Source organism: Scyliorhinus canicula, chromosome 14 (genome assembly GCF_902713615.1).
Source record: "Scyliorhinus canicula chromosome 14, sScyCan1.1, whole genome shotgun sequence".
Taxonomy (NCBI): Eukaryota; Metazoa; Chordata; class Chondrichthyes; order Carcharhiniformes; family Scyliorhinidae; genus Scyliorhinus; species Scyliorhinus canicula.
This window is the reverse complement of record NC_052159.1, coordinates 68,270,492-68,295,617: the sequence shown is the minus strand read 5'-3', so window position 1 is coordinate 68,295,617 and position 25,126 is coordinate 68,270,492. Positions and strand designations below refer to the sequence as shown.

The following is a 25,126-nucleotide window of genomic DNA, read 5'->3' as shown; positions in this document are numbered from 1 at the left end:
TCAGCCAAATAATCTTTATGTGAATATTGCTGAAAAGAAAGACATGTTGGTGAAGCCTTAAGTTTTGCACTAATCAGGACACAAATGCAAAAATGCCAAATTTCAAATGCTCACAATTTATACTACAGGGAAAAAGGCCGCTGAGTGATGCTGAGCCACATTATGAGCTCGACTGATTATTGGTTGTTAGTGTAGCTATTAGTGCACTCAGGATTGTTCAGCAATTGCAGAATCACATATAACAGTAGAGGTTTTGTTTTGGGTTTTGCAAGCACAGGCTGGGTGAGTACAGCCTGTACTCTGCCTTTTACCAATAACTGAAGGAACATAGGGCGAGATTCTCCGCACTCCCGACGGTGCGGAGAATAGCGTGGCTCGTAAAATTTTACGGCCACGCTGTTCCGACGCCCTCCCGCTATTCCAGCCGTTTTTTTACGGCTGGCAGCGATTCTCAGCTGATGGATGGGCCGAGTTCCCAGCCCTTTACGGCTGTTTTTACAAACGGCAAACACACCTGGTCTGGCCGTTCGTAAAAACGGCCGTAAACTGTCGATTTTTAAAACCATGGGCCCGATGCCCGCGCACTCTTTGTCCTTCCGCCGCCCCGCAGTATCCATTCGCGGGGCGGCTGAGGGGCATCCCGGCCCGCGCATGCGCGGGTTTCGCGCAAATGCGCGATGACGTCATCCGCGCATGCGCGGGTTGGAGTCTTCCAATCCGCGCATGCGCGGCTGACGTCATATGACGCGTCAGCCGGCACTAACTCTGGCAAGCGGGCTTAACGAAATTTGTTAAGCCCGCGATGCCGGAGTTTACGGCGTCGGCATGCTAGCCCCGACCGGGGACCAGAATCAGTTCCCGGTCGGGAAGTGGGGGGCTGGCGTCAAACCCGCCCGGATTTGACGCCAGCCTTACGATTTCTCCCCATATGGGAGAATCGCGCCCATACTGTTTGAGTTGATCAGCAAATTGCTGTGACATACGGCCCGCTGATCTGGCATTGCATGGTACTGAAATTAATAGATGACCCCTGTAGTATAAACTTTTGCGATTGTTTGAAATTTGGAATTCTTGCATTTGTCCTGATGATTGCAATATGAAAAATTTTGGCAACACGTTCCTCATTTTAGAAATAATCTTTACAGTGAAAGAGCAACTCTAATGGATGTCATGAGGGATACAGATGCTCCAGGACCTCTATTTGAAGCTAACTGTATCATTTTCAGAGGTATCCTTTGCTGTAGTCAATGTAGGCTAATGTCATGCAAAGGCGACACCTACTATCACTCATGGAAGGTTGTAAGATTGCAAGAAAGTACTGTTGATAAGTGTTACCTTCCTGCTCTACCATGTACTTGCTCAAAAGAGCACCTCCTCATTCTGCTGTCCCAGCAGCAGTTATGTTTATTGCAAGCTATTTCCTAACTTCATGAAAGATCCAATTATTCTTGTGTTGTTTCACTAAACTCCATTAAAAGTTCATGTGAAGTTGTGTGGGTAATGAATGGTGACACTATTCCTTTCCACATCTGCAAAATCCAGGCAGACAAATAAAAACAAAAACAGAAAATGCAGGAAAATCTCAGCATGTCTGACAGCATTTGTGGAGAAAGAACAGAGCCAATGTTTCGACTCTGGATATTTTAAGATAAAGCCTTCATAAAATATATCATCACAGATAATTGATAAAAGTTTTATTTTCATTCATTCATAGGATGTGGGTAGGTTTGTTCTGGATGGTGTCAAACTTCTTGACTGTTCTTGGAATTGCATTCATCCAGGCAACTGGAGATTATTCCATCACTAACTGTGCCTTTTAGATGTTGGGAAGAATCCGGAGAGTCTGGCACTGAGTTATTTTCCTTAGAATATACAGCATCTAACCTGCCCTTGTAGCTACGGTATCTGGCTGACTGGTCCAGATACATTCTGTTGAAAGGTGACTCCCAATATGTTGATGTTAATACTGTTGAATGGCAAGTGCAGGTGGTTGGAGCCTCTCTCATTGCAAAGAGTCACTGCCTGGGACTTGTGTGGCACAAATATATATTTTTCTTGTTAGCCCAAACCTGAATGTTGTTCAGGTCTTGTTGTACATGGGCATGGATTGCTTCATTATTTGAAGAACCACAAACTGATCTCAATACTATGCAATCATCAGCGAATATATCCATTTCTGATATTATGATGGAGGGAAGATCATTGATGAAGGCACTACCCTGAAGAACTCCTGGAGTGATGTCCTGGGGCTGAGATGTTTGGCCAACCAAACCACAATCATCTTCCTTTGTGCTGGGTGCAATTTCAAGTTTTTTCCCTCATTCCCATTGACTTAAATTTTAATTATAGCAATTTGTTGTCACACTTGGTGAAATTCAGTCTTGATATCAAGGCAATCACTTTCATCTCACCTCTGCCATTCTGCTCTTTTGTCCACATTCAGTAATAGCTGAGCAATTTTCCACTTTGTTGGTTAGCTCACAGTGTTGTAGCTGTACCAGAACAGCTTGGCTACAGGTGAGGTTAGTTCTGGAACTCACATCTTCAGCACTACTGAATGTTGTCAGGGACCATAGCTTTTGCTGTATCCAGTACACTAAGCTATTTCTTTATATCACATGAAATTAAGCAAATTGGCTGAAGTGCAGCTTCTGATGAAAGGAGCTTCAAGAATAGCCAAGGTGGATCATTTACTCAGCACTTCTGACTCAAGAAATCTACTAGCCCTTCAGCCTGGTCTTTTTCATTCTCATTGAGAATGCTATCATTGAGGATGGAGATATTCAGGAAGCCTCCTCCTCCATTAGTGATCACCATTCATAGCTGGATGTGACAGGATTGCAGAGCTGTGATCTGGTCCTTTGGTTGTGGCATCACTTAGCTCTGTCTATAACATGCTGCATCTATTTTTTAGCATTTGCAATATTGTGTTTTGTAGCTGCACCAGGTTAGCTCCTCATTTGGTTGGCACCTTTAGCTGCTCCGACTAGCTCTTTTACACTCCTCACTGAACCAGTGTAGATCTGCTGTCTGATGTCATTGGAGGGATGAACAATATGCTGGGCGATGAAGTTACAGAATGTGCTACACCACAATTCTGTTACTACTGATGGTACACATTATCCCATAGATGCCTAGTTTGAGTCACTAGATGTTAATTGCATATTCATTATGATGAATTGGATGCATTAGGTGGACATTAACTTGGGGATTTACTCTTGCCCTTATAAATAGACACAGACTGAAACTGTCATTTCTGGGTTAGGAGGTAAACGCATGCAATGTGTAACTGTAAGTAAATTTGTATAAATGTGTGTGAAGATTAGCTCTAGGTCTTTCACCAACTGCCTTTTAGGATTATTATCACTAGATCTGTTATCAATTTGTTCTATTTAGCATGGCGGTAGTGCCACATAACACAATGAGGGTGTCCACAATGTGCAGTAGGAACGGTGTCTCCACAACTATTTGTGCAGTGATCCCTTCTGACAACATTGTCAGGTATAGGTACATCTGTAACAAGTAGATTTTGAGAACAAGGTCAAATAGTTTTTTTGCCCTTCATGCCTCAAACAATTTTGTAAGTAGTGGCACCAACAAACATGAAGTCCCCTAACCAAAGTATATTTTGTGCTCTTGTTGTCCTCATGGAGGAGCACTGACCCGACAGCTGAGGTTGGGAGGAGGAGTGAGTGGGAACAGGGAAGACTACAGTGTGTGTTAATCAGCAGGAATTTATTTGCCCGTGTTTGACCTGATGTCATGAGATTTCATGGTGTCCAATGTCAATGTTGGGGGTTCACAGGCCCAATCCCTCCTGATGGTATACCACTGTGCCACCAACTATAATTAGTTTGTTCTGCTATTGAGTCAGGACATACCCAAGGGATTGTGATGGAGGAGCTTGCGACTGTGGCTCCAAGGTATGATTCTGTGAGTATGATTGGGTCAGGCTGTTGCTTGACTAGTCTGTGGGTCTGCTCTCCCAATTTTGGCACAAATCCTAGATGTTAGTTTGGAGGACAAGTCATCCTCAACTTGAGGGGGCGTGCCTTTGTCAACTCTGAATCTAATGTTTCAGTTGTTACCGGGCGGTTCATTCAATTTTCTTTTTCTAAAACTTCGTCTTATGGTCGGATACAAATTAGTGGTTTGCTAGGTCATTTAGCATCACAGATTCCCGGCAATACAGGAGGCAGCCAGTTGGCCCACTGACCCTCCGAAAGAGCACTCTAACTAGGCCCTTCCCCCCAGTCCATGCCAGCAATCCCATAACCTAACCGACATATCTTTGGGCACTAAGGGGCAATTTGCATGCAAAATCTACCTAATCTGCACATCTTTCAGAGGGCAGCTAAGAATTATAGAATCCGAAAGGCACCCACAGTGCTGATGGGGGCCATTTGGCCCATCGAGTCTGCTTCGACCCTTGGAAAGATCACACTACCTAGGCTCAATCTCCACCCTATCCCCATAACCCAGTAACCCCACCTAATCTTTTGGACACTAAGTGGCAATACTATGGCCAATCCACCTATCCTGCACATCTTTGGACTGTGGGAGGAAACCGGAGCACAGGGAGGAACCCCATGTAGACAAGGAGTGAAAGTGCAAACTCCACACAGACAATTACCTGTTACTGGAATTGAACCCGGGTCCCTGGCGCTGTGAGGAAGCAGTGCTAACCACTGTGCCACCCATATGGAATGAACCATAGTGGAGTTTCACATTGGCCAGCCCAGATAATGATTGGAGATTTGCTTGCTTAAAGGGTGTTAATCCCATTTGCAGAAAAAACACTTTCTAATATTCGTGAATAATAATTGAAGCAAAAATGCAGAGAAGTAAGTAATGTGATGGCAGAAATTAGCTCACTTGTGAATTAATAACACGGATTGTGGTTTTTCTTCCAACATCCTTCTCGTAACCTTGTGTAGGGGCTGCATTAAACCTCAGAACGGCATCATGGGAATCTGAAAATGAGAAACAAAAGCAATTGATCTTACTGTTTTTTTGAAATTAAGTGAATGGAATTGTGATATGCTACATTATACAGCCACACTCTCAGAAAAAATATAAAAGTTTAATTCAACCAGAGCTCGTATTGTGGGAGCTTGGATTTTAACATAATGTAGAGATTGTGGCACTGACCAAAGCAGAAGGCATCGCAGATTTAATAAGGATAACAAGGTAGAAAATAAATTGTTAGACTGCTCACCGAGCAGAACCAAGGAATGTTACTGACATTTACTGTGTTCTCTGCCAAAATGGATATTGGTAAAAGGTTTTACTTTAAAAAAATTACACATACACAACACACTTCGCAGACTATTTTTAAGGAATTCCATTTCAGAACCTTCTGTTACTACAGAGCTTTTCGTAGTGGAGCTGCTCTGCCAGATAACTATTAAAAGTTCTGCTCCAATTCATTTTCCTTTTTCATCTTTGCCAATGAGAAGTCGACCGATATTATTTTTTCTTTATGGCCAGTATTTTCAATACTGCAGAGAAAATGAAGCATTTGTAAACTGTTTTTAAAACGCTTTCGTGCAATGTGAATGGAACTGTTCTGGTGGCCACAAAGGACTCTGGGAGTCATCAATAGATCTCCCTGCGGGCTTCGGGAGTATGAACTTCCCAACTGAGAGGGCTGGAGCTCGCCCAATGGGAAATGAGCTTTGAATTTAAAACCCGCTGCTTCAACCCAGGCCGGTATTCTGTAGGTCCCTGTGATTTGTGCGCTGTCAACCGTGGCTGCAGCCTTTTGTGTTCGATAAATAATGGTGTCGGACGACTTGCCTTGGAGAGACTATTATATTGGTGACATGGAGTAAACAAGTTTTTTCTCTGAGCAACCTTCATTGTCAAGAACATGTGGCTTCTCCGGTAAGAAGTAAAAATGCCTCTCTGGTAAATTTGAACCCTATTATCTAAGCGGAGAAGATTGGGCCCAATACACAGAGCTCATGCGTTACTTCTTCCAGGCTAATAATATTGAGAGAGATGTGTGGTATAATCATAAATGAAGGCAATGCAAGAGTTAATGAAATGTATACAGCCAGCCATTAGAGAGAGTTGGTCCCATAAGTATAGAAGGGATGGGGCTAAGCCTTGTGGGTCAGTCAGATGATGAAGAAAAAGAAGAACAGACAGATGATAGTGAGGCATGAGAGAGCGAGCAGTTGTGTACCTGAGAGTTCTGTAGTTAGAGATAGCATAGTTTATTATAGAAACCTTCTACTTTAGGAATGTGAATGATTTTAGTTAATAGTGCAACAAATTAATAGTTTTGTTCTTTATTCAACACTACGCATCCAAGCCATCCAGGTGAAGCAAAATAGAGAACACAACAAGGTGAAAAACAGAAAGTGATCTTACTGACAGTATGTGGGGCCCCAAAGTAATATCCTGCACAGAACCTACGGGCGTCGCCCATGGAAGTATGCAATAGGCACGCTAGAGTATCAAAAATGAAAACGCTCACGAGGAGCTGCGTCTGGTGGCCTAACCTCCACTCAGACATCACGGTCCGAGTGAGATGTTGCGATCTTTGCCAGGAGAATCAAAAGCTCCCTCCCTAGGCCTCCCTACATCGATGAGAATGGCCTGGAAGCCCATGGGTGTGAGTGCACGTGGATTTTACCAGGCCTTTTATGGGTTCCATGTTTTTGATCCTGGTAGATGGATACTCCAAATGCTTGGAGATACATCGCATGAGCTTCACTACAATTGAGAAATTTCTGCGTGCATGGAGTACCAGAAGTCCTGGTTTCCGATAATGGCACTGCCTTTACCAGTACGTAGTGACATTGTGCCAAACAATGGCATCAAACACAATAGAACAGCACGTTATCACCCGTCATCAAATGGGCTGGCAGAATGCGCAGTGCAGACATTTAAAATAGCATACAGAAACAACCTACAGCATCCACAGAGACCAAATTAACATGATTTCTATTCGACTGAAGGACCACTCCTCACACAACAGGAATTGCCCCAGTGCAACGGTCAATGGGACGTTGACTTTGTATGAGGCCTACTATTCCCAAACCTGGTGGGGAGGGTGGAGCCCCCACAAGAGAACCAGAAAAGAAATTTATGACTCTGCAAGAACAGAAACAGTTGATCAGATGTATGTGAGGAACTTTGGAGGTGGTCCCAGCTAGGTCACTGGGGTCACAATGGAGAAAAGGGGGCCAGTGCCATACAAAGTGAAGGTCCAGGGTAAGGTCATAAAGAAACAGCTGGACCACATCAGGAGCAGGAAGTCCACCCCCAAGCAAGCCGCCATGGAGGTGGCCACCGCTTGTACTGGGCAACATCTGGAAGCTGACACAGCAGCGGTCCCTCTGGATGCGCAGAGGGCTTTGTTTCCGCACCGGCAATGGCGGACTGCTACAGCCGCCGGTGCGGAACAATAGAGTGTCCCCATGGCACAGGCCCGCTGGTGGATCAGTGGGCCCCGATCGCGGGCCAGGCCACCGTGGGGGCACCTCCCGGGGCTAGATCTCCCCACGCCCGCCCAAGAGCCCCGGAGGCCGCCCGCGCCACCAGCTCCCGCCAGTAAGGGACCTACTCCAATTTACGCTGGCGGGACTGTCAAAAAACGGGCGGGACTTCGGCCCATCGCGGGTCGGAGAATTTGGGCAGCCCCGGGGCCCATTGAGTTGTGCCGGTCCCCGCCATTCTCCGAGGCAGGCGGCGCGATTCACGGCAGGCCGCTTTTTGGGGGGCCGGAGAATTTGGAGGACAGCGGGGACAGGATTCACGCCGACCCCTGGTGATTCTCCGACCCGGCCGGGGTGGGGGGGTCGGAGAATCCCGCCTATTGTTTTATACAGCTATGTTCAGTTAAATTTGGAGAGAGAACATTTTATACCGTGAAGGATTTTTGGCCGAACTCTATTGACAAAACGTCAAGACATGCTAAGAAAGCCATTGACAAGAACGTTCAGCCAGATCAGCAACTGGAGAGGTATCTGTTCTTCAACATGGCGTCTTGGTGACTGAGTCAGTTCTTGATCCGGCACTTTCAAAGGTGTTAGGACTGAAGACTGCTGATATTATCAAGGTTATTGATGAGAGACTTGGTCTATTAGTGCAAAATATCAGTGCCTGTGCTGCAGAACTGCAGAACACTAGTAAAAGACTTGTCAAAGCTGAGGAGAGAATTCTTACTGTGGAAAACAGACCTTTCTTAGTAGAGGCTCATTTACAGTCTATTGAAAAAACAGCTGCTCACAAGGTTGGAACATCTAAATGGGTTAGAGAACTGAGGCTGGAGGAAAAATGTTTGGATTATTGGTTCACCAGAGGGAGCTAAAGGTAAGCACCCAGTTAAATTATTTTTCTCAGCGTAAACGAAAGCCGTGTGCATTAAACTGGAAAAGGCAAATTGTTCATTTGCTCCGAGTCCCAGGGACAACCAAAGACTCTGGCCCATAACTGGTGTTTCTGCAACTTTGAAGTGTTGGATCAAAAAGTGATGGAGGCAGCTGAACATAACCTTACTCTTTGATGGATTGAGGGTCTCTTTCTTTTTAAAAAATGTTTCCAATTAAGGGGCAATCCATCTACCCTGCCCATCTTTGGGTTGTAGAGGTGAGACCCATGCAGACATGGGGAGAATGTGCAAACTCCACAAGGACTGTGACCTGGGGCTGTGATCAAACCCGGGTCCTCGGCAGTGCTAACTACTGCACCACCGTGCTGCCCCTGAGGGTCTCTTTCTATCAAGATTTTTCAGCGGCAGTACAACAGAGGCACAAAGGCTTTGACTAAGTCAGAAGGGGACTGAAGGCCATCGGAGCACAGTACGCCCTACTGTATCCAGCCATACTGAGGGAGGCATTCAATAACACTACAAATACATTCGATATCCCGGCTAAAACTATGGCTTTTATAAATCCGTGGGAGCCAATAATCCAGATGCCTCAACTGAATGACATTATAAACAGGCTGCAGTTAATTGTATAGTTTGGACTAAATCGCTTGTTAATATATATATTTTTAAGTTTGTATTGGTATTAATTAATCTGAATGAGATGAACTAGTAACTGGCCACTACATATATATTATACTTATAATAATTTTGTTCATATCATTTCTTTCCTTCTCTCTTGTTATGTTAAATAGGAGTGGCGCTACTGCTGGGAGACGAGCGTGTGATTTTGGTTCCAATAAACAAGGTTAGATTACAGGGATGGTACCTCATTCTCTTTTCCTTTATATTACATTCCGATTTTTCTTTCTTGAAGAGAGAGGCTCCGTGTCATAAATATGGAATAATTATGTTTGGTTAGTTCAACAAAGCCTCACATTTGGTGACAAAATCACCTTAAGAATTAACCGTTTAAGATTGTTTATTTTTTGGTTGTTTAAAATAGTTCTTCGGTATTCTTTTTATTTTGGGTTGAGGGAATTGATAGTTGCTTATGGACAAGTTTAATTGCTTAGAAAATGACTATATAATATGTCCCTGACGTTTCTTGAGTAACTGGGGATGCAGGGGGCAGGTTTGGGTGCAGACCCGAGTGGGAGGGGGAAGTCGATGTCACATAAAATGGGCAACGGTCTTTTTTATCTATATCCTATATTCCTTTACTTAAGTGAGTAAGTAATGGCAGTGGCTACACTGAAAATCTGCTGATGGAATATATGGGGGATACAAAAAGGAGAAAGCTGATAAAACTCTGATGCAAGAGACTCATTTGGATGATACAGAACATCTGAAATTGAAGCGGGAACAGGTCAAGCAAGTGGTTTCTGCCTCATTTTCGACTAGTAGACGAAGGGTCGTGATTTTGAGTAATTTTTTAAAAAAATAATTTTTATTCAAATTTTCAACAACAAATTCTATCACAAAAAAGAAAAACAGTAACCCCTCCCCTCCAATACAAAAACAATAAATTAACAAGAAAAAGAAATAAGCATAAAACCATGAGAACAAACCCCCATAATGAACCCGTAGCCCCCCCCCCCCAAATTCCCCCCGTTGCTGCTGAAGTTGACCACCCTCTAATGCTCCGCCAGGAAATCCAGAAAAGGTTGCTACCGCCGGAAAAACCCTTGCACCGACCCCCTCAGGGCAAACTTGACCCTCTCCAGTTTAATGAACCCAGCCATGTCGTTGATCCAGGATTCCGGGCTCGGGGGCTTCGCGTCCCTCCACTGTAAAAGAATCCTGCGCTGGGCTACTAGGGACGCAAAGGCCAGAATACCGGCCTCTCTCGCTTCCTGCACTCCCGGCTCCGATGCTACCCCAAAAATAGCGAGCCCCCAGCCCGGTCCCACCCTGGAGCAAACCACCTTAGACAAGGTCCCCGCCACCCCCTTCCAGAAACCTTTCAACGCCGGACACGCCTAGAACGTGTGATTCTCTGGGCTCCCTGAACCTGCCACACCTGTCCTCTCCCCCAAAAAAACCGGTTCAGCCTGGTCCCAGTCATATGCGCCCTATGCAGCACCTTTAGTTGGATTAGACTAAGCCGTGTGCAAGAGGAGTAGGAATTCACCCTCCCCAGGGCGTCCACTCATGTCCCCTCCTCAATCTCCTCCCCCAACTCCTCCTCCCACTTCGCTTTCAGCTCTTCCAACGAGGCCTCCTCCCCCTCCTGCATCACCTGATAAATTGCAGAGATCCTACCCTCACCGACCCACGTCCCTGAAAGCACCCTATCCTGAACCCCCCTTGGTGGCAATAGCGGAAACTCCGCCACCTGCCGCCTAACAAACGCCCTAATCTGCATATGCCTAAAGGAATTCCCTGGGGGGAGACCCCACTTCCCCTCCAACTCCTCTAAGATCGCAAAATTCCCGTCGAGGAAGAGGTCCCCCATCCGCCTGATACCTGCCCTGTGCCAACTCAGAAACCCTCCATCTTTCCTCCCTGGTACAAACCGGTGGTTCCCCCGTATCGGGGACCAAACTGAGGCCTTCACTTCCCCCCTATGCCGCCTCCACTGCCCCCAGAGTTTGAGGGTAGCCACCACTACTGGACTCGAAGAGTACCTTGCCGGGGGGGGGGGAGTGGCAACGGGGCCGTCACCAGCGCCTCTAAACTCGTGCCCACACAGGACGCCGCCTCCATCCTCTTCCATGCGGCTCCCTCCCCCTCCATCACCCACCTACGAATCATTGCCATGTTCGCAGCCCAGTAATACCCACACAGGTTGGGCAGCGCCAATCCACCCACTTCCCTGCCTCGCTCCAAGAATACCCTCCTCACCCTCGGGGTCTTCTGCGCCCACACAAACTCCGTAATACTCCTGTTAACTCTCCTTAAGAAAGCCTTCGGTATCATGATGGGTAAACACTGGAAGAGGAACAGAAACCTCGGGAGCACCGTCATCATAACCGACTGGACCCTGCCCGCTAGGGAGAGTGGCAACACGTCCCACCTCCTGAACTCCTCCTCCATCTGCTCCACCAGCCTCATGAAGTTTAACCTATGCAGGGCCCCCCAGCTCCTGGCTATCTGGACTCCCATGTATCTGAAGCTCCTCTCTGCCCTTTTGAGTGGGAGCTCCCCTATCTCTTGATCCTGGTCCCCCATATGCACCACAAACAGCTCGCTCTTCCCCACATTGAGCTTATAGCCAGAGAAGTCTCCAAACTCCCCCAGAATCCTCATCACCTCTGGCATCCCCCCCCCCCCCCGCCGGATCTGCAATGTGATGGAACCATCAATTCACTAGACACGTGCTTTAAGATATGAACAGTGGTTTTAATCTACTTACTACAGAGCCAGCATGTTACCCGTTGAACTCGCGATGAACTGCAGGCTGGCTCTGGACAAGGGTATTTGTACAGCTGTCCAGGGGGAAGAGTCATGGGCGGAGCCAAGGGTGGAGCCCTGTACAAACTCCTTAGCATTCCCAGAGCTACTCCCCCTAGTGGTCGGATAATGCTACTGCGCTTACAATGGTATTGGTAAATATAGTGTGAATTACTAAGTTACATTCACCACATTCACCCCCTGCAAAATAATCAAGTCCGGCAGGGGTGGTGGTCTACAAAGTAAGTCTGTCCGGTGGTCGAACTGTCAGCTGTGATCTGCGGAGCACCAGAGTTGCAGCCTCTTGCGATGGCTGGATGGGTGTTGTGTGCCAGGGTACGATGGCGGACTCCAGGGAGGGTTGTGTCCGAGCTTCATACTCTTCTGGTTCGACCGGGGACTGGGGGCGCTGGGGGCTGGCCGGCGCGGGTGCACGGAACTGGTGGAGCGAGCTCGTGGGCTCGGGAGCGTGAGGGGGCGGCAGCATGGGGTGTAGGGTGTGGGGTCCTTCTGTGGGGGTAGAGGGGACGCTGGATCCGGCGGGTGCCAGATCCCGGAGGGATACTGTGTCCTGACGGCCGTCAGGGAACTCGACGAAGGCGTACTGGGGGTTGGAGTGGAGCAGGCGCACCTTCTCAACAAGGGGGTCGGTTTTGTGCGCCCTGACGTGTTTCCTCAGGAGTACAGGGCCCGGCGTCCTCAGCCATGCTGGAAGTGAGACCCCCGTGGTAGGTCCCCTGGAAAAAATGAAGAGCCTCTCGTGAGGGGTCTGGTTGGTCGCTGTGCATAAGAGGGACCTAATAGCGTGGAGCGCGTCTGGGAGGACTTCCTGCCAATGGGAGACTTGGAGATTCCTGGACCGGAGGGTCAGTAGGACGGTCTTCTAGGTCGTCGCATTCTCCCTCTCCACCTGCCCGTTCCCCCTGGGGTTGTAGCTGGTAGTCCTGCTCGAGGCAATGCCCTTGTCGAGCAGGTACTGACGCAGCTCGTCACTCATAAAGGACGAAACCCGGTCGCTGTGCACGTAGCTGGGGAAACCAAACAGGGTGAAGATGCTATGCAGGGCCCTAATGACTGTGTGGGAGGTCATGTCGGGGCACGGGATAGCAAATGGGAAACGGGAGAACTCATCTATGACGTTTAGAAAGTCCTTTGTGAGATTGGCGAAGAGAGGAGGGGGTTAGGTTCACAGCGTAGCGAGGCTGCAGATAGTGAGTGGGGGCAGGGGCCCGCCGAAGCTGAGGGTGAGGCTCTTAAGGTTACACTGAAAATCTAGGCCCAATAAGAGTGGCGCGCAGAGGTCGGGCAAAACGTGGAGTTGCAATTTTGAGTAGCTAGCGCCTCGGATTGTGAGTGTTGCGCCCCTGGATCTGGACAGAATGGGAGCCTGAAGCGAGCGAGATAGTTTGCCGCATGGGGAAAGCGGGGAGCGAACAGCGTCTTACCAGGTCTGGGTGTATGAAGCTCTCAGTGCTCCCGGAGTTGAAAAGGCATGGCGTGTTGTACCCGTTGATTTGGACCTCTGCATCGGAATGCGCAGATGATTCGGGCGTGATTGATCCAGGGTGACTGCGCCGAGTTGCGGGCCGCGTGACGAGCGCCCGGGGAGGTCATACTCTTCCGATGAGTTGTCCGAGCGTGGAGATGCAGGTCAGGCCCGTGGATCGCACGTGTCGGGCGGCGAGGAAGATGGCGTCCAAGATGGCGGCCCCCATGAGTCGCACGTGCCAGCCGCATGGTGGAGGTTTGCCAAGATGGCGGCCCCCATGGATCGCACGTGGCGGGAGGGGGTGGGGTCGGGGCATAGGCCGCAGCGTTTCGGGCCCCGCGGGCCTGCGGGTGTGGGGAGCGATTACTTCGTGCCGCTGGGGAGTTGGAAGCTGGGGCCCTTTTTGCGAGGCACACTGTCGCGTAGTGGCCTTTCCGCCCGCAGCTGCAGCAGGCCGCGTTGCGGGCAGGGCAGTGCTGCCGTGGGTGCTGATTCTGGCCGCAGAAATGGCAGGCTGAAGCAGCATAGTGGCTGGCTGGAGCAGCATAGTGGCTGGCTGGGGCAGCATGGTGGCTGGGCGGCCGCGTGGCACAGGCCTAGGGGAGTCGTTGGTCGGGGGCCCATGATTGGGTCGCGGGGTCCGTGGGAAATGAGATGAGGCTGCGGAAGGAGACCTCCATCGTGGCAGCAATTTCCGCAGTTGTTTCTAAGTCTTGGGCCCCCTTTTCCAGCAGTCGTTGGCGCACATAATTAGACCTGAGGCCCGCTACAAAAACATCGCGTACAGCAAGTTCTCTGTGTTCAGCCGCGGTAACCGCTTGATAGTTACAGTCATTTGATAAATTATTGAGTTCTCTTAAAAATTCGGCGAGTGATTCTGTAGGCCGCTGGCGGCGAGTCGTGAACACATGGCGAGCGTAAACTTCATTAATGGGCCTTACATACATCTTATCGAGTATCGCTAGCGCTGCAGTATATGAACCGGCCGAGTTTACTTGCGTAGAGGTTCTGTGGCTCACCTTCGCGTGCAGTAGACTTAACTTCTGCTCCTCTGTTGTTTCGGCTGTGCTCGCTTCTGCCAGGTAGGCATTAAAGCACCGCAGCCAGTGGGAAAAGATTTCTTTTGCCTCTGCATCCTGTGGGTCGCGTTCCAGGCGTCCAGGCTTGAGGGCTGATTCCATGATCGATCCTGACTGTTCTTAAGTAGATTAAATTGATGGAACCATCTATTCACTAGACACGTGCTTTAAGATATGAACATTGGTTTTAATCTACTTACTACAGAGCCAGCCTGTTACCCGTTGAACTCTCGATGAACTGCAGGCTGGCTCTGGACAAGGGTATTTATACAGCAGTCCAGGGGGAGGAGTCACGGGCGGAGCCAAGGGTGGAGCCCTGTACAAACTCCTTAGCATTCCAGAGCTACTCCCCCTAGTGGTCGGATAATGTTATTGCGCTTACAATGGTATTGGTAAATACAGTGTGAATTACTAAGTTACATTCACCACACAATGTACAACAATATATCGTCTGCGTACAGCGACAGCCGGTGCTCCCCCCCCCCCCCCCCCCCCCGCACAATCCCACGATTCCCTCAGCGCCATGTCCAGGAGTTCGATCGCCAACGCGAACAGCAGGGGAGACAAGGGGCACCCCTGCCCCGTCCCCCGGTAGAACCGAAAGTCCTCCGACCTCCTCCCATTCGTCACCACGCTCGACACCGGAGCATTATACAACAGCCTCACCCACCTAATAAATCCCTCACCAAACCCAAACCTCCTCAATACCTCCCACAGGTAGCTCCACTCCATCCTGTCAAAAGCTGTATCCGCATCCATCGATGCCACTATCTCCGCCTCCCCGTCCACCGCCGGCATCATTATGACGTTGAGAAGCCACCGCACATTAACATTCAGCTGCCTTCCCTTCACAAAACCCGTTTGATCCTCGTGAATCATATAGATGGGTACTTGGAAACTAATGACACATTGAGGAGCGAGATCGGCCTGTAAGACCCACACTGGAGGGGGTCCTTATCCCGCCTCAAAATCAATGAAATTAATGCCCTGGACATCGTCGGGGGCAAGACGCCCCTCCCTTGCCTCATTCAGGGTCCTCACTAACAGCGGGCCCAACAGGTCTGAAAACTTCTTGTAAAATTCCACCGGGAACCCGTCAGGCCCAGATGCCTTCCCTGACTGCATACTGCCCATCGCATTGATCAGTTCCTCCAACTCGACTGGCGCCCCCAGACCCTCCGCCCGCTCCTCCCCTACTCTTGGGAACTCCAGCTTGCCTAAAAAGCGGTCCACCCCACCCTCCTCCCCAGGGAGCACTGACCGGTATAACTCCTCATAGAAGGTCTTGAACACTCCGTTAATGCCCCTTGCACTCCGCATCAGACTCCCTCCTCCATCCCTAACTCCCCCTTATCTCCCTGGCCGCCTCCCACTTCTGGAGCTGGTGCGCCAGCATCCGACCCGCCTTCTCCCCGTACTCATATACCGCCCCTTGCGCCCTCCTCCACTGTGCCTCCACTTTACGGGTGGTCAATATGTCAAACTCCGCTTGGAGACTACGGCGCTTCCTCAAAAGCCCTTCTTCCGGGAATCTCCGCGTACCTCCTATCCACCCTTACCATTTCTTCTACCAACCTCTCCCTCTCCTTTTTCTCCCCCCCTCTCCCTGTATGCCCTAATAGAAATCAGCTCCCCCCTAACCACCGCCTTCAACGCCTCCCAGACCACCCCCACCCGCACCTCCCCATTGTCATTAGTTTCCAAGTACCCATCTATACACCTCTGGATCCGCCCACATACCTCCTCGTCCGACAGCAGCCCCACCTCTAACCTCCACAGCGGGCGTTGGTCCTTCCCCTCCCCCAGCTCCAGGTCCACCCAATGTGGAGCGTGGTCTGATATGGCTATCGCCGAATACTCCGCCCCTACCACCCTCGGAATCAACGCCCTGCTGAAGACAAAAAAGTCAATCCGGGAGTAAGCCTTATGGACATGGGAGAAGAACGAGAACTCCCTACCCCCCGGCCTTATAAACCTCCAAGGGTCCACCACTCCCATCTGGTCCATGAACCCCCTCAGCACTGTGGCCGCCACCGGCCTCTTACCCGTCCTGGACCTAGAACGATCCAGTGCTGGGTCCAGCACTGTATTAAAATCTCCTCCCATTATCAAGTCCCCCGTCTCAAGATCTGGAATCCGGCCCAGCATGCGCCGCATGAAACCTGCATCATCCCAACTTGGGGAGTACACATTAACCAGCATCACCCGTTCCCCTTGGAGTTTACCACTCACCATTACGTATCTGCCACAGCTATCCGCCACCACGCTCGACACCACAAACAACAAACTCTTTCCCACCAAAATCTCCACACCCCAGTTCCTCGCATCTAACCCCAAATTGAACACTTGTCCAACCCACCCTCTTCTCAGCCTAACCTGATCCGCCACCCTAAGGTGCGTTTCCTGGAGCATAGCCACATCCGCCGCTAGCCCCTTCGAATGCGCAATCACCCGGGCCCGCTTGACCGGCCCATTCAGCCCCCTTACATTCCATGTGACCAGCTGAATCGGGGGGCTATTCCCCCTCCCTCTGCGCCGGTCAGCCATAACTCTCCCTCGGCCCACCACGCGCCCGCAGTACCCACACGGCCCGTTCCCCACGGTGGCACATCCCCATCTCGACCCCCCCCCAGCACCATCTGTTCCCCTTCGGCCCTTCCAGCAGCAACCCGGTACCCCCCCCCTACTCCCCCCCCCCCATCAACACCCCCTTCCCCCCCCCTAGCTAGGGCCCCCCCTAGCTGCGTTGCCCCTCTCATTGTACTTCCATAAGTCAGCCGACTCCTGCTGACCCCGGCTGCTCCCGCCACCCCAATGACCCCCCCCCCCCCCCCCCCCCCCCCCCCGGTGTAACCCAACCACCATTCCCCCCGACCGGTACAGACCCCTCCCATTCCGCCTCCAGCGCGGGGAAAAAGCCCGCGCTTCCAACTTAAAACCCGCCCCTCGACCCAAAACATGGGAAAGAAAAAGGCGCGCGGCCCAACGGGCCTATAAAACATCCCCCCAGCTTTCCACCAGAGAGAAAGGAACAGAAATAAATAATAGAAAAGCCGCCAAAAAAGAAAAAACCAACAGAGAAGTACAAGGGAGAACAGAGCCTCCGGACAATGTACATCAGTCTCCAAGCCCCCTTAATCCTCAGTTCGAGTCCAGCTTCTCTGCCTGGACAAAGGCCCAGGCCTCACCCGGGGAGTCAAAATAGTACTGGCGATCTTTATAAGTGACCCAGAGGCGTGCCGGCTGTAACAGGCCAAACTTCACCCCTCTCTAGTGCAGCACTGCCTTCGAACGGTTAAAACCAGCCCTTTTCTTCGCCACTTCCGCGCTCCAGTCCTGATAAATCCGGATCTCTGTGTTCTCCCATCTCAGCACACATTCTCGGTCGACGAAGTGGTGAAAACGGACCAGCACCGCCCTTGGCGGCTCGTTCGGCTTGAGCTTTCTCAGCAACACTCGATAACCACCCTCCAGCTCCAAGGGCTCTTGGAAGGACCCCGCTCCCATTAGCGAGTTCAGCATCAAGACCACATAGGCCCCCAGGTCTGATCCCTCCAGCCCTTCCAGGAGGTCCAGAATCCGCAATTTCTTCCGCCGCGAGCGGTTCTCCATTTCCTCCATCCTCGCTTGCCATTTCTTGTGAAGCGCCTCGTGAGACTCCACCTTCACTGCCAAGCCTAGGATTTCATCCACGTTCTCCGAGGCCTTTTGCCGTAAGTCGCGGATCTCTGCACCCTGAGCCGTCTGAGTCGCCATGAGCTTATCCAGTGAGGCCTTAAGCGGTTCCAGTAGCTCAGCTTTCAGCTCTCTGAAGCAGCTCCTGCTGCTCCTGCGCCCACTGCTGCCACGCTGCCAGTTCCCCGCCCGCCGCCATCTTGTTCTCCCTGCCTCGCACCTTTCTTTGCTCCAAAGCCGATTTTTTGACCGCCCCGCTCCTGGTCCAGTCCATCCACCAGCAGATAGACACAGCAGATGTGTTCCCCCACCGGGAAAAGTCCAACCAGCACCACTACGGGCCCTTAAAAGAGCCCAAAAGACTGAAAGTAGCGGGAGCTACCGAACGTGCGGCTTAGCTCCGCATCACCGCAACTGGAAGCCCGTGATTTTGAGTAATAAAAAACTGCCATTTAGAACTGTGTGAAGGATCATGGGGGCAGATATGTGATATTTATAGGAGTTTTGCATGGGGAAGATAATTCGATAATGAATGTTTATGGTCCTACAAATTATTCTCCTGACTTTAATACCAAAGGCTTTATGGATTTTGCTGAATTACAAAAAGATAAATTCACATAGAGGAAGGCATTTCAACTGCCACCTGTATCCGTTGATTTATAACAATAATAATAACCTTTATTCGTGTCACAATTAGGCTTACATTAACACTGCAATGAAGTTACTATGAAAATCCCCTACTCGCCACACTCCGGCGCCTGTTCACGTACACTGAGGGAGAATTCAGAATGTCCAATTCACCCAACAGCATGTCTTTCGGGACTTGTGGGAGGAAACTGGAGCAACTGGAGGAAATGCACGCAGATACAGGGAGAATGTGCAGACTCCGCACAGACAGTGACCCAAGCCAGGAATCGACCCTGGTCCCCACGCTGTGAAGCAACCGTACTAACCACTGTGCTACCGTGCCACCCTAACGGTCTGTGTGGAGTTTGCACTTTCTCCCCGTGCCTGCATGGGTTTCTTCTGGATGCTCCAGTTTCCTCCCACAGTCAGTCCAAAGATGTGCAGGTTAGGTGGTAAAATTGTTCCTTAGTGTCCAAAAGATGTGCAAGTTGGGTGGGGTTACGGAAATAGGGCGGGGAGTGGGCTTAGGTAGGGTGGTCTTTCAGAGGGTTGGTGCAGAATCGATAGACGAATGGCCTCCTTCTGCACTGTAGGGATTCTACGGTTTTGTGTCAAAATAAAAAGCTATTCATCAGGTATACTTAAAGAGCTGGAAAATATATTTGACATGACCTCTGTTTTTGATTCTATGGCTTCTTGATAAATGTACAATTGATGGTAATGAGAAAAGGTTGTATAGTATTCTAACATTTGCAGAACTTTATATTCTTGGATCAATGACAAATCAACTTCTGTAAATAACTGACACAAAATTATTATGGTGTGTACTCCGATGAAATTTCTAATTTGTATAATTCGTTCTGAGTCGGACTTATTCCATGATGACAGATTCAGTGGAATGTATAATAAGGGACAATGAAATGGCTGAGCAATTGAATACACACTTTGGTTCTGCCTTCACAAAAGAGGACACAAATCAGATCCCAGAAATGTTGGAGAATGAAAGGTTTAGTGAGAGGGAAGAACTGTGGGCGATTATTATTAGTAGAGAAATAGTGCTGGGAAAATTGATGGGATTGAAGGCAGATAAATCCCTAGGGCCTGACAATCTGCATCCTAGAGTACTTAAGGAGGTGGCTCTGGAAATCGTGGATGCATTGGTGGTCATCTTCCAGGATTCTATAGACTCTGGAACAGTCCCTGCATATTGGAGGGTAGCTAATGTCACTCCAATATTCAAAAAGGGAGGTAGAGAGAAAACAGAGATTTATAGACCAGTAAGCCTAACATCGGTAGTGGGGGAAATTCTTGAATCCATTATCAAGGACTTTATAGCAGAACATTTAGAAAGCAGTTGCTGGATCAGTGAGAGTCAGCATGGATTTATGAAGGGGAAATCATGCTTGACAAATCTGTTGGAATTCTTTGAAGGTGTAACTAGTACAGTTGACAAGGGGGAGCCAGTCGATGTGGTATATTTGGACTTTCAGAAGGTGTTTGACGAAGTCCCTCATGAGAGATTATTGTGCAAGATTAAAGCGTGTGGGATTGGGGGAAATGTATTGAGGTGGATAGAAAACTGGTTGGCAGAGAGGAAACAAAGAGTTGGGATTAATGGGTCCTTTTCAAATTGGAAGGCAGTAACTAGTGGGGTGCCACAGGGATCGGTGCTGGGACTCCAGCTATTCACGATATATATTAATGATTTGGATGAGGGAACAAAATATAACATCACAAAGTTTGCAGATGATACCAAGTTGGGTGGGAGGGTGAACTGTGACGAGGATGCAGAGATCCTACAGCATGATCTGGACAGGTTGGGCGAGTGGGCAAATCAATAGCAGATGCAGTATAATCTGGATAAGTGTGAGGTTATTCATTTTGGAAGCAAAAACAGGAAGGCATATTACTACCTGAACGGTTGTAAATTGGGAGAGGGGCGTGTGCAGAGGGACCCGGATGTCTTTGTGCACAAGTCGCTGAAGGTAAGCATGCAGGTGCAGCAGGCGGTAAAGAAGGCTAATGGTATGTTGGCCTTCCTTGCGAGAGGTTTTGAGTACAGGAACAGGGATGTGGTGTTGCAATTATCCAGGGCCTTAGTGAGGCCACATCTAGAATATTGTGTGCAGTTTAGGTCTCCTTCTCTGAAGAAGGATGTTCTTGCTCTCGAGGGAGTGCAGCGAAGGTTTACCAGACTGATTCCAGGGATGGCAGACTGTCATATGAGGAGAGATTGTCTAGGTTGGGATTGTTCTCGCTGGATCTCATAGAGACTTATAAAATTCTGACAGGACTAGACAGGGTAGATGCAGAGAAGATGTTCCCGATTGTGAGTGTGTCCAGAACCAGGGGTCACAGTCTGAGGATTCAGGGTAAACCATTTCACACAGAGATGAGGAAACATTTCTTCACCCAAAGAGTGATGAGCCTGTGGAATTCATTACCACAGGAAGTAGTTGATGCTAAAACATTGAATATATTAAAGAGGTGGCTGATTATAGCATTTGGGATGAATGGGATCAAAGGTTATGGGGAGAAAGCAGGATTAGGCTATTGAGTTGGATGATCAGCCATGATCGTGATAAATGGCGAAGCAGGCTCGAAGAGGCCTCCTCCTGCTCCTATTTGCTATGTATCTATGATGTATGCAGCCCCATTGCATTCAGGTTCCATGCTGTCAGATTTACTCCAACAAGGCTTTCTATATAATATGCAGCCCTATTCCTGATTGCTGTATGTGAGGTGCCCCTTCTCCTTTTCTCTCTTATTTTATTCTTTTTGCTTTCATCGTTTTTCCTTCTGCTTTTATATTGAAGCGCCTGGTTAAATGATTAAACTGTACACATCCGAGCGCATGTTTGAACCTGTATTATTCAATAGGCAAATCTTCTCAGTGCCTCATCTGATTGCAGTGTGGAATGCAACAGAATTTTAAATCTGGTCAATTAGTTGCTGTGGACTGCCTCTCTTTCCCAGTTTGAAATATACATGTATGCAGATGTATGTAAATTAAGAGTGATGAAGAGCAATGTGTGACATATGTATAAACTTTTATGCCCACAGGATGGCAGAGTAGATCTTCTAGTGTTAGTGCAACAAATTTGTTACTTCCAGCAGTGGATGCAGCTTTTCAATGTCATACTGAAATGTAGCTGTGCGTTCTACGGTGCTTTCTCAAATTGCACTTGTGATAATGGTGACACTGAATGAGACCTGAGGCTTTCGCTTAATTGGAGTAAATGTTTCCCCCAAGAAATGCAATGTCACGAAGACAGTTGTATTTATAAAATAAAAATTCTTGTGATAGTTCATGTTTCCAAAACTGCTACTGCAAGTTCATAAAAGTCTTGCGACATTGAGGGTTGGACCAGACATGAAGTGACTGCTTCAAACGCCTCTCAGCTCTTTTCAAACTCCATTCACATTTTCAGACTTGTTTACTGCCTTGTTATGTCCCAGTATTCATGGTGTGGGAATGTAATAAATGCATTGTTATGTATCAGAGAATATTTATATTATTATTATTCCTGCTGGTTTAGTATCACGTGATGTGTTGTGACATCAGCAAAATGTATTTGCGGACTTTAGCCAGATCACCATCTTTGACTGAATGAACAATACCCTTAATAAACCTCTTATCATGTTTTACAGTAATCCAGAGCGTGAGCACCTCAATAACTTTTCCCTTTGTGGCAACAAAGAAATATAACAGGAGAGAAAACTGGTGATGAGGATTGAGGCAGGAAAAATCGATTTTAAAAAATGTAGTCAACTAAAGAGTGGAGACGGCGTCGGGAGCATCAGAAGATTCTCGTGTCTGGACTTGCACACACACGGGCATCAGGCGATGCACTGCCGCTGATGTTGAAAGTTTTAAAAACATTTCATACACAACTATGAACAAGAAGATCGACAGTCGGGGTAAACATGCTTGTGTTGAAGTGAGTGGGCTGCAAGGCCTGCATACACGGCGAAGCAAAATGGGCTGCAGCGAATAGAGATTTCAAAGTCTGCCGACTCTGCACGAGCTACTACTCCAGGGAAAAGTCAAACCACAGTTAGGCAAAACGGGAAAAAAAAGTTCTAGTTGCTTGTTCAAGGGGATTGTTGGTACTATATTTTCCTTAAAAATTGGAAGGGAGGAAGTTGGTCAAAGTGTCGGCCCTAGAAGCCGTGATCTGAAAATGGAGGGAAAAACAGGCGCCGTGGGTGCATTTGATGAGGATTATGAAACATGGAATTCCTATGAGGAAAGATTCCAATTATTTCTCATAGCAAATCAGACATTTCTCAGCTCAGTAAGGTATAAAACATTTGTGCTGCTACAAAATTTAGTTCACTCAGCAAAACCAGGAGATAAGCCCTACATTGAATTTCTCTCCCAGATTCACTATTGATTGCAGAAAGGTTTCGGTTCTACCACCATAGCCAGGAAGAAGGTGAAAGTATTTTACAGTTTGTGTGACTTTAAGACCATTAGCTAAATATTGTAAATTTGGTGCAACACTTGATGATACTCTTCGTGACAGGTGGTTTTGTGGCAGTGAAGCCATTCAGAGGAAGCTGCTTACAGCTTTACAGTGATTTAACTTTAAAAGCTTTGTGTTGCATTGTTCTGCATTGCAAGCCAGCTATTTAGCCCACTGTGCTAAACCAGCCCCAGGGGAATGCTGGAGTAAAAAGAAACATGCAAGAATTGTGTCGTGAAAGGCAATATCACAAAAGCATGTTGGGCTCAGAAAACCTCTCCTACACGAAGAAGGTGCATGAAACAAAATACAGCTCAACAAACTAGTCGTGTGTACCAATTAGTGGATGGAGCTCAAGATCATTCAAAGGTCAATGTAATCGAGCTGCTGCAAGAGCTAAAGTTAGGTGTCTTATCAATGCAGGGTGATCAACAATGTTTTGGGGAACATCCAAAACGTGAAGGTCATGAAATTAAAGTAGAAGTGGATACAGGCGCAGCAGTATCGTTAATACCTGAGACAATTTATCATCAAAGGCTGAAGCATCTGTCTTTATGGCCATCATATGTGAATCTAAGGACATGCACTGAAGAGGTTGTACTGTTGAAAGGATGCATTATGGTGAAAGTAGAAGCAAATGGACAGATGGCGAAGTTACTCCTCACGTTGTGCATGGAAACTTTCATGCTCTATTTCGAAGAGCATGGTTGGCTAAGGTTAGGCTTAACTGGGAAACAAGTGGATTCAACAAGCAGCTTGTAACAACTTCTGATGAAGTACGAGATTCCATAGACTCTATGACTGGAGTTCAGATACACCTAAAAATCAAGCCAGACAGCACACCCAAATAACTCAAGTGAGTACTGTATTGTAAACCATCTGGCCTAAAATTGAAATAGAATTAGAAAGATTAGTACAAACAGGAGTCATTGAACTTGTTGGTACAAGTGATAGAGCAACAGCAATAATTCTAGTATTAAAATAGGATGACTCAGTGAGAATTTGTGGAGATTTTAAAACTACTATTAACCCAGTATTGTGTGCAGATAATCATCCACTGCCGCTGATTGAAGATTTCTTTGCTGGACTTTCTGGAGGGCATAAATTCAGTAAAATTGATCTTGCACAGCCAAATTACAGTCACAACTCACCATTGTAAGACACAAAGGTCTGTTTTGTTACAGAGGACTTCCTTTTGGATCAAATTCTAAGTGGCTTGAATGAATACAATGTTATTCAGAAAACATACTCATCACCGGTTCAAGTGAAAAGGAACTCTTGGAGAATTTGGAACTACTCTGAGACACAACCTGAGAGTTAAAAAGGGAGGACAGGATTCTGCGGGGCGAGCAACTCCAGCGCCGAGAAGTGGCGAGAACCACTCCGGTGTCGGCCGGCCCATTCAAGATCTAATTCAAGAGCGGACTATATGATCAATGGAAGGGTCTTGGGGAAAATTGATGTGCAGAGAGATCTGGGAGTTCAGGTCCATTGTACCCTGAAGGTGGCAACGCAGGTTGATAGAGTCAAGAAGGCATACAGCATGCTTGCCTTCATCGGATGGGGTATTGAGTACAAGAGTTGGCAGGTCATGTTACAGTTGTATAGGACTTTGGTTAGGCCACATTTGGAATACTGCATGCCGTTCTGGTCACCACCTTACCAGAAGGATGTGGATGCTTTAGAGAGGGTGCAGAGGAGGTTCACCAGGATATTGCCTGGTATGGAGGGTGCTAGCCATGAAGAAAGGTTGAGTAGATTAGGATTGTTTTCATTGGAAAGACAGAGGTTGAGGGTGGACCTGATTGAGGTCTACAAAATTATGAGAGGTGTGGACAGGGTGGATAGCAACAAGCTTTTTCCAAGATTGGGGGTGTCAATTACAAGGGGTCACGATTTCAAGCTGAGAGGGGGAAAGTTTAAGGGAGATGTGCGTGGAAAGTTTTTTACGCAGAGGGTGGTGGGTGCCTGGAACACTTTGCCAGCGGAGGTGGTAGAGGCGGGCACGATA

General features: G+C 48.2%; 1 protein-coding gene across 2 annotated transcripts in view; it reads right to left on the bottom strand.

Moving 5' to 3' along the window:
- The window catches only part of st6gal2a (ST6 beta-galactosamide alpha-2,6-sialyltranferase 2a), a 157,550-nt gene that overhangs the window by 49,051 nt on the left and 83,373 nt on the right, over positions 1 to 25,126 (bottom strand). For both annotated transcript variants that reach the window (XM_038818876.1, XM_038818877.1), the window contains exon 4: positions 4,876 to 4,973. In XM_038818876.1, the coding sequence (XP_038674804.1) occupies positions 4,876 to 4,973 (98 nt within the window). The remainder of the gene's footprint in view (positions 1 to 4,875; positions 4,974 to 25,126) is intronic.